Source organism: Vicia villosa, linkage group LG6 (genome assembly GCF_029867415.1).
Source record: "Vicia villosa cultivar HV-30 ecotype Madison, WI linkage group LG6, Vvil1.0, whole genome shotgun sequence".
Taxonomy (NCBI): Eukaryota; Viridiplantae; Streptophyta; class Magnoliopsida; order Fabales; family Fabaceae; genus Vicia; species Vicia villosa.
The window spans coordinates 21,866,677-21,877,329 of NC_081185.1; the positions used below are offsets into that span (position 1 = coordinate 21,866,677).

The 10,653-nt window shown below is 37.3% G+C and overlaps 1 protein-coding gene across 1 annotated transcript; it reads right to left on the bottom strand.

Annotated features, from left to right (window-relative positions):
* Positions 1-210: 210 nt before the first annotated feature.
* On the bottom strand, positions 211-3,040 carry LOC131608976 (chitinase-like protein 1). Its single transcript, XM_058880588.1, has 3 exons — positions 2,538-3,040; positions 1,250-1,409; positions 211-870 (listed from the first exon to the last, which is right to left on the bottom strand). Exons 1-3 carry the CDS (start codon positions 2,929-2,931, stop codon positions 459-461), a joined length of 966 nt encoding a protein of 321 aa, XP_058736571.1. The 5' UTR covers positions 2,932-3,040; the 3' UTR covers positions 211-458.
* Between the last annotated feature and the right edge of the window lie 7,613 nt (positions 3,041-10,653).

Below are 10,653 nucleotides of genomic sequence, written 5' to 3' on the forward strand. Positions count from 1 at the left end.
TGTTTTCTCTTCTCTTACAAGTATAATTCCTACTCAACTAATTACTGCTATATTAGTTTTACCAAACATAATGTCAATTCAAATAATAAAGAAATAACATTTATATCTTAAATAACAATTTAAAATCAACATAAATTTATAAAATCAAATTGAATATATTTGAGAAAATAAACAAGACCTTATATTGTTGGCCACTAATAAACACATAGATTTTGTTTGAAATAAACAACTTCAAATTTACACAAAATATCCATAATGTAGTTATATACCAGATACAGATTTCTCACAAAGTATAATGATATTACAAATGACTTGACTTCTACACAACAAAAGCTATAAAGAATTCGCACACTTCCACACAGTTCAAAATTATTGCATTGTTGCCAATAACTTTTTAAGAACTCCTTATTAGCTTACCGTTTTCAAAGGTATAGGCACAACACAACAATATAGCTAATTTAAGATGATGCAGTTTTGGTGTTTGGGTTGAAAGGACGCTGCTCACCACAGGTAAGAACATCATGGGTCCCGCCTCGTTCACGACCGACACCGAGAAGATCAAGATAATATAGGAAATGGGAAACAATGTTGTTCATCGAGTCAACATCACCCTGTCCACAAACACCTTCACCGTATAGAATGTTCATTGTAGCGCCGAAACCAGGCACACGGTTCTCCAATGTGTCGTTCTTGGTTGGCTTCCAGTTACCGACGAAGGCATCGTGAGCAGAGGGTTGTGCCTTTTTGATTGGCGACATCCATCTCCATATCGCGGCTTGGAAAGCAAGGGTTGCATTCTGCTCTATGTATTCTGGATGGTCAAGGAGATTCACCTTCAGAGCTTCTCCAGCAGCTCCATAATTGTAGTTCCTATGTTGATGGCAACAATAAGCAGAGTCATAAAATATGTTATTCTTTCAAGACACTGATAAACAAGGCCAATATTTTTCTTAATACCAATTCGACATGTCAAGTAAAACCAGCTCCATAACAAATAACTACAACTGGTTTTTATAGAAGTGAGCATGAAATGCTGGTTTAAATCTTCCTAGAAATTTTGTGCAGTCTAAACACATGAAGAAACATGCTGCTTACGCTCATAATCGATTGTAACACCACAGATAAAACAATAATCTTGCAAGTTAGGTTAAATATTAGCATTCAACAGATCAGATTAACTTGGTACTCTTGTCAGGGATATTGCGAACTTTCTATTGTAAGTTTTTAGTAGTGAAAGACATATACGTACCAGTAAATAGGAATGGCTCCACGTCCGTAGTATTCAGCTCCAGGAGTGCAGGGGTATGTTAATTTGTAATAGTCATCACAGTATGTCTGGCTAGGACTCATTTCATGGTTGTAACATAGACCCCAGGCTGTAGGTCCTCCAGTTGCCACTCCATAACCACCTGGCATCAGCATTACAAGAACAATAAGCCTTCAAATTGTCAAAGTTACAACAAGAGCAAATCAATCACTTCAATGATATTCAAGTTCTACTGTACAAATAATAAACCTAATTCAGATCCATCAAAATAATGAACATTCACTAAACACATTTTTATCTAGGTAGTCAATAGTTGGCCGTCATGCTGCCCATGAAACCCCATTATGTTGCACTTTTCCAGTAGAAGCCGTAGCGGCTACTAGGCCTCTACAGTGAGGACCCTTTAAATATCCAAAAAAATACCCTCAACTTATAGCCATTCCCTACGCTCTTTCAGGATTTTTGTCATTTTACCCTATAACACACTTGCTTTATATCAAGTTTGAACATTGGTAACCAATTTTAGTATTAGTTATGAACTTATGACCATGTCTTAATTAAATTATGTAAATTCTTCTATTTTTTAGCTTTTATGCATGTATGATCAATCATAAATGAAGAAGAAGTCGACAACAACTCAATTTTTTAGATAATCACTAGCAACCATATTCCTACAAGGTTTTAAAAAACGGCCTGATACCGCAAAAACAGCCGCGGCAAATTGGTATTAGAAGATGCCAATACCAATGTCGCTATTAAGTTTTATTTATGATAAATAACGAATTGGGGTTAATTCATACTGCAACAACCACAATCAGTGTCGCAACAAATGTACTGACCGAAATCGCTAAAGTCTTTACGCAATCGCACCACCACAACCGTTATATAAATAAAACCCTATAAGACTTAAGACATCATCATCTCTCTCAACATCATATGAAATCAAGATCTGCAGCAGACCATTCAAAGTTATAGAACTTCGAACTCACCCAATCTTAGTCAATCAGTCCACAACAATTCAGTTTGCCCAACTTTACAAACATGGTAAGACTCAGATCTAAAATCTCCTCAATTCCACTTCAAAATCAACTATCAAAAACTACCAAAGGAAAATCTGATTAACACTTCGCAATTTCATATATCATTTTCAAATATCATTAATATCAAAGACTAAATTGCTACATTCCTACAAAAATTAATAACTAAATTTACTAAATTAAGATATTTACTAAAAATAAAACAAAATCTAAAAAAAAATAAAAAATCTTACAAGAGGTTTTGGATCCAACGTGTCCAAGAAAAGCGGCAATCTCCATCATCTGCATAGTCTTATTCCCGGTAGTACCAAACCCCTGCGGCTCAAAAAGCGCGGCCGCATTAATAAACGAATGATAATCCCAAAACCCTACCGCATGAGCTATCGGAGTGTTCCTCTTGGAAAACAGATTCTCGAAATGATACGTTTGAAAATAATCGCTTATCGTCAAATTACAACAGTAAATCGACCAATCCTTGCATTCCCAGCCTTGCGTACAGTACTTTTTGCCGCGCTTGTATTTCACTTGTATCTTAGGGTTTGGATCGTCGCCGTTCACGGTGGTTGTTGCGTCGGTGAGAAGAAGAACGAATGCGAGTAACAAAACGACTGCGTTTTGTTTCGCCATGTTCTCTTCTCTTCTCTTCAGAAATGAATGAAATGAAATGCTAGTAATAAAGTGTTGAATGTGTTTATATTTGGCTATGGATTGAACGGTTGAGGATTGATCGGACGGTGGAGAGAGTGTTGGTGGAAATTGTGGGGGCTGGTGTTTAAGTAAGAACAGACTGGCTTTGAAGTAAGGAACAACCAGGCTTGTTTGCACCGACAGCTGAGGTGGATGTCGGAAATGACGATGTTGCCCTTTGCTGTTTTTCTATTTTGTTTTTTCGTCGGTTGGGTTGTTTATGTGTCTATTTTGTTATGAAAATAAAATTGAGTGTGACGTAACACGATTATATGAATTAGTACTATTTGTTTTTGAGAGTGACGCTGACAGAATATACATATGGAGGAAATTTCAGTATAGTTTATTACATGTTGAATTTAGATTTATATCGATGTAACATATACATTTAGTTATTGATGGGGGAGAAAAGTTCAATGTATCTCAAATTCACTTCATTTGATCTAAGTATATAATCAGTTTACACATTAAAAGTTGGGTTTAATATACTTCACTCCTTGCCAATATAGCGAGATTCGGTTTGGCCCCCTTGAATATTTTTTTTACCAAACGCCCCTTATAAAACTCAAAACATGGATTTACCACTCCTTCTTACCACGCTTGCTGACTGGACAATGTGTTAGTGGACACGGTGGCGCTGACTGGGCTCACTACTCTTATCATTGTCCCTGCTTCTTTCTTCATTTTCAACAACATTAATAGCAGAATCAATACACCAAAACAACCACCTCTCCACCGCCATATCCCGCTACACAAACCTCATCAAAACAGAACACCACCGTCCCTTAACTCACCCAACAACAAACGACAACAACAACCTCCCTCCTCTACAATCCCTAACTGTAACCGTAACAAACCCAACCGCCGAACTCACCCATGCCACAGACGAATCCTACACGCTAACAATCACCACTCCCAACGCAACCCTCACCGCCTCAACACCATGGGGAGCAATGCGCGGGATGGAAACCTTCTCACAACTCACATACGGGAACTCAACGCGCGTGCCTGTTGAAGTGCATGTCATGTCACCGACGCGCCTCTGTTTGCTCATCGAGGTCTAACGCTGGACACTTCGAGAAACTACTATACGGTGGAGGATGTGAAGAGGGTTGTTGAGTTTGCTCTTGATCGCGGTGTTCGTGTTTTGGTCAAACAATTTATATTTCGAAACCCTAACATTCACTTAACCTAACCATATAAAATCATAATATCACTAGTTCACTATATTCACTCTCTTCATCTACCTATATTCACTCTCTTCACTCTCTGCTATGGTTAACTTGAGAAAGCAGCCAGGATTGCAGGTCTACTATTCTTTGTACAATGTTTTTATTTAGTAATAATGGTTCTAGTTTATGCTTAGAATATTATAATGTTGATGTTGGATAATTATCAGAAATTGTCCAATTTGATGAAAAGCAATTCAGGGGAAAAGTGGGGCAATAAAAGTCATGAAACTTCCTTCTATGTCATTAGAGTTATGCTTACAGCTTTTAAACCTGATCAATTATTATGTTATTTTATATTTTTTTCCTGAGCAAATTAAATTGTGCAATTAGTTTTATCCTCTTCAGGATGCTGCTCTTGATCTTATCAAATGACAATTTATTTATCTGTGGATTTACAATGTTCATGCTACGATTGACAAGGAAATAGCTGCTGGCACATACCCTAACAATTTATTTATCTGTGGATTTAGTCAAGAAGGTATCTCTTTTATTTCTCGTGTCTGTATTAATGTACATGTGCATGTGTGCAGCTAATTTCTGGTCCTTCCCACTAGTTCTTAATAATAGGAAAACATATATAAAAGCAACTTGCTGATAAATGGTTGGCGGCTTTGTTTTTCAGGTGCCTTGACGTTGGCTAGTTTGTTACTGTACCCTAAAACTTTAGGTGGAGGTGCTATCTTTAGTCGTTGGGAGGAGGAGGATATGGTGGTGTTGGTTATGGTGAAGGTGGTGGTGGTGGTGGTGGAAACTATTTTGTATTAGTGGTTAAATATAACTCAATTAATTATTTATACAACCCTTTTGCCACATCATCCAGCAAGTCAAAGCCCAGTCAGGAAATGTGGTAAAAGGGTTTGGTAAATCCAGGTTTTAGGTTTTATAAGGGGCGTTTGGTAAAAAAAACATTCAAGGGGGCGAAACCGAAACTCGCTATATTGGCAGGGGGTGAAGTATAATTTATGGTTATATACTTATAGTTTCTTCTACTTCAAGTTGCAGAGTGTGGCAATCTGAATCTTGTGTAGCAAGCAAACTGAAGATTCTAAATTTGGAAACTGTGACAAATTCCAAATAGAGGATGCTTCAAGGATGAACATCAAAGATGTCCTAAATTTATATAACTCAGGGGGAGTATGAGAGGATGAAGATCAACAAAGACAATGTTATTCTGCTTCTAATCTAATGGAAAGTCTCTCAAATACTAATCTTTAAGCCAGAAGAACAATGTCATTTAAGATGTCAGAACATGACTCAAGACATGTTTTATCCTTGAAAACCAGCAAGGATCATTCTTTGGATTATCATCTAGAAACATGTATTGATGGTGTGTATCACTTGTTCTGACAAAGTGCATGTTCCAACCTATGCACATATCCACCTGATGCAGTTCTTATTCAAATAACATCTCTTGATTGAGACTTTAGTTAAAGTCCAGGAATGTTGTTTAAATTGCTCATGTTTATAGAGTCTTTTCGTTTTGTTTGAGTCTTGTTTGAGTCCCTCATGTTCCTCTTTCGAATATGAGAAAAGTCTAGAGTCTAGGTTATGGTTGTCAAATTGTGACAATCATAGGGTTTAAGGGTAATGTTCAGACATTGTTAAGTCTGAGGTCATTCTTTGCAGTTGTTTTGTAAAGATATTCTTTTCATTTTTAGAGTCTTGTTTCGAGTCATGAACACATTTTGTTTCTTGTGTTCTAAGTCATTCTATAGAGGTCTAATGTCTCTATGGATAGTCCATCATTCTAAAGTCATGAGCACTGACTGTCTTGTGTTATGAATTATCCAAAATAGGGGTCTGGTTCTCTATGTTTGTAAATGGATAATCCAAGTGTTTAGTTGGATGTTGACCTGTGTCATATGGGTTCTGGTTGTTGTGTGACACATGTGTAAGTAAAGATTCATCTCTCTCAAGGTGAATCTAATTGGGAAAGGATTTAAGATCAATTTCTATTTGTGACAAGTACAAGTATTTAATTGATTATCCTTGGAGTTCAAGACAACTGATGCTCTTAAAGATGTTGGAACATCTCTTCTTCAAGACCCTATACAGTAAGGATAGTGCATTTGTTTTAAGATCTATCTCTTTAGTGGCAGCAGAAGCATATGTTCTCTGAAAAAGGTTTCCTGGCAAGAAACATGTTCAGAGTGTACAAGAAGAAGAAGACATCATAATCTTGATGGTGGTTACTTGAATCAGTTTATGATCTAGGTAAGGAAGTGCATTGGCTAATGCACACTGTGGAGTCAAGAACAAGTGGCAGTATTCTTGACATCATGGAAACAACTTTGCTCAAGGAAGTGGCATCCTTGGTACAGCTAGAGGGTTAGTCTCTAACTAGTCCTTCTGATGACTCATGCATTGGAGTGTCTGATGTCTTTGGAGAAGAAGCAGAGATTCATCAAAGTGTGAGCTTGGATGACATAACTGCATAACTGCAGAATGGAGGTTACTTACTCAAACTTGGTTTCACAATCAAGTCTATGAGAGTATTGAACTCTGGTTCTATGAAGGGAGGAAGTTCTTTCAAGTGGCAGAAGAAGGAACTGAATTCAACAGCTAGATGTTAAAACACAATGTTTTGACATTTGGTTCAACATCAGAATCTTAGTTGGTGAAGTGGCACATAAACTTAAGATAAGAAGATCTACAGAGTTGAAGATTGGATACTTCAAAAAGATCGCTCTCAATACAGTTCTTTGGAATTGTTGGGTAGAGAAGATGTTACATGTTCTTGTCTTAGAAAATCTAAGCTTGTTTTTATAACATGTAGCTTGAAGTTCAAGTTTCACTTGAAGGGTCAGAATATCTTTGAGAGAAGTCTGATAAACCTGGAGAAATCAAAAAGTGGCATTTGACTGTTTCATATGAAGATTCATGAAGGAGGTAATCAAACAGTGGCATTTGGTTTATCTCAAAAGTGGGTTCGAAGAATCAAGATTATCAACATGTGGCAGCTGATTATTCTTGAGGATAGTCTTAGACAGAATACTTTTGGGCAGAAGAGTAATAAGTTGAAGACAAAAAGGAGATGTTTTCTATTCATCTCTTGGAGCTTGTGGTAGAAGTTCTGAGCTATCTATGGAAGATTATATCTTGTAATGGGATGGGGATGTAGGTCTCCAAATGTGTGTGACTGATCTAGCTGGTGGCGCAGTGGTATTTGAAGATTATCAGGTGGTGTTTTTTTTGTGTGCATGACAGAAGGAAAAGTGGTCATGTTATGAAGAGCAAATTTTAAGGGGGAGATGTCAGTTGCTTTGGCAACATTTATGGCCAAACAGGGGGAGACGTGATTGTCACCCAGATTATGTTTTTGTTGCTGTTTTTAGAACAAGTTTTCTCTGGTATATGCATGTTATGTGATAGTGTAGTTTGTGGAACTTGTTCAGCAGGTCTGATGTTATGATGTGTATTAGCAATTATGCATATCTGGTAGTTTGTTAGTTGTTTCCTGCTGCTGTGTTTCTCGGATATGGTGACAAGAATGTTTTAGCCAAAAATTTGCCAAAGGGGGAGATTGTAGATGTTTTTAAGTTGGCTGCATTTTGTGGTAAAACATTGTGTATCTTATGGATGTCATGCTCGATGTCATGACATCAGTATTTGACAGCAGATGCTGTTATATTTAAGTGTCACGCGCCTGCTGAGCTGGAATATAAAGATTCAGTAAGTACGCAACGGATGCAGAATATTCTATGGAATATTATGCAATATTAAGTGGCACAAGTTTAAAGGTCAAGAGAATCAAGTAAGAATATTGAAGATTATGCAGTTTCTAATTTAGGAGATAAATTATGAAACTTATGATTGAAGATCTTGTTTTTAGCAGAAAGTTTTCTGTGATTTGTAACAGCAAATAATACTGTGATTGTATGCCCAAGTCCATTTGGGAATAGGTTATAAATAGGAAACTTTGTAACCTAGTTTATTAAGCTACTCGGCATTTAGAAAGATGTAACCATTAGGGTTAGCCGTGTAGGTGAACCTCCCGGTTTGTGGGAAGGTCACTGATTTGTGCCTCGAAGCCTGTAGGTAAGAGGTTTAATGTATTCACTCAGAAGCTGTGAAGCAATGAGTGATGATTGTGTTTATGGAACAATTCCATTATGTTTATTTAGAGTGTTGGTAATTAGGCCGTCGATGCAGTGGCTGAGTTGTTGACTGCTAGACATTATTGTTGTGATTGGGAGTGGAATGGAGATATTCCATATCTAGGGAGAACCTAGGTAGAGGGGTCATTGGGTAGTGATTAAGTGAGGGGTTGTAAACTGGGAGTTTAGCTCTGAATTGATACTGCTAATAGTGGACTTCATCCCTGGCTTGGTATGCCCCCAAAGTAGGTTGATTGAACTGAACTGGGTGAACAATTCTGTTGTGTTCTTTATTTTCTGCACTGTTTATTTTGCCTACCTTGTCTGTTTTATAATGTCAGATCAGATGTCACGACATCCATATATGACATCTGAGTTCTGTCTTACCGGAATTTCAATTGGTATCAGAGCAGGCATCCTGTCTGTTTCTGGATGAGATCCATGGGACATACTTTCTGGTTGTGTACAAGGTAGAATATTGTTTGAACAAGGAGTGTTCATATTGTATGGTCCCTTGAAGTGGAGGATGGACCTATTTGTGTATGACTAGACCAACCCGACCAAAGGAGAGGAAGAAGCTGGAACAAGAAAAATTCAAAGAATTCATGCGGGAGTGAAGACTTTGGAGGGCATTGTTCAGCCTATATTTAGCATAGAGAATAGTATTGTCAAAATCTTCATGCGGGAGTGAAGACATTGATAAGGTTACCTTTGTGCTCAAAGCTCCTTATGGTCAGGAAACTTGGTTAAGTCTGTTGCTTGGTGCAGAAGCAAGCAGTGTGTAGGGTTGAATTACATTCAATCCTTAGATTTCATGCTTACCATAGATTCATGGAGTAAGCATTGTGTAAGTTCTGTTGAAATATGACTGTTTTCTGCTGCATAGTCTCTGATACAACCAACTTGCGTTAGAATGAGTCTAGGGTTATGTATATTCAACAGAATGTATGGCAGAACTTTACAGCTATAGTAACAGTGTCAAAGATACTTGAGTTCTCTCTCAAGTCCACTCATAAAGGCATGGTTTATTAGAGTTGATGGGCATCAATTGATCAATGATTCCCATATCTATCTGCATATGTGAACCTTGAAGAGTTTCAAGGATGATGTGTTCCAAGGAGATGAAACTAATGTAGTACTGGTATGCAGCTATCAGTTAAAGAACAGATGCTCTGGTGCTGCTAAGCTAATTTTGTGTGAGAATATTGGTTTGGAACCTACTCCTGGTCTGGAAGAGGAGACATCTGATTATAAGTTGATCAGGACACGATCAACATGTACTTCTACTCCAAATCTTGTATGGGAGGTTAGAAGTAACAGCTCTGTGCTAAAGAAGACTCGTGAAGGTATTCTTTTTTATCCTTTATGTTTAAATCAAGATGAGCTTATATCTGGTATCTTCTTCTGATCAAAGGAAACAGATATGTGTATTTTACATCTTAACCATAGAGTAGTTGTTGGAGCTGAATATCGTGTCTCAACCACAGTGAATATGGTCAAGAATGTTTACTGCCCTTGTAGTTATCCAAAAAGGGTAAAGTTGTTTGAAATCAAGGAAGTCAGATGGCTCAGAAGAATCTGACTAAATTCAGTGTCATGTCATAACTAAGTCTGTTCCAGAAACCTAAATGAGGGAATCTCCTCTATAGGTACAGACTATGGCATCCATCATCTCAAAATCAGAATGAAAGTCTGAAGAAAAGCTTATTGAGATGCTGGCTATTATATTCCTTGATATGTCTGGATGTTGCTGATAATTGCACTCTTCTGTTTCCACCCCAAGTGCTATGAATTAGATGTCAAAGATGTTAACCAAGAACCATGAAGGATGATGTCACGACAAATGTTACATCATCTCAAGATCTTCAGTTTCTTCGTATTATGTTTGCCAAGAGAAAATATATAAATGTGAAAAGGTAATCAGTCATAATGATCTAGTGTGAGTAGTCAATTCTAACTGACTAACTGATAGGTACTTTGACGGGAGACTTAGTACTTATTAGATGTGTAGCCTGAATGCAAGATTCTTATACTCTGTCGGGAGCTGAGTATTTGTATGAAGAACTCATGGACTAGTGTGAACTAATTGTTAATGTTCACTATTATCTTCGCAAGTTTAGGAAGTGTGGCAATGGTATCTGGTGAAGCATACTGTTATTGTTAAATATCTTGATGGGAGCTGGACATTTGCAATAACTGTACGAAGAGAAGAAGTATGTGATGAAGAAAAATATCTACATGAAAATACATCATCACTACTGTTGAAGACACCAGAGAGATAAGGTTCAGACTTATCTGCTGAAGATTGATTTATGGTTATATACTTATAGTTT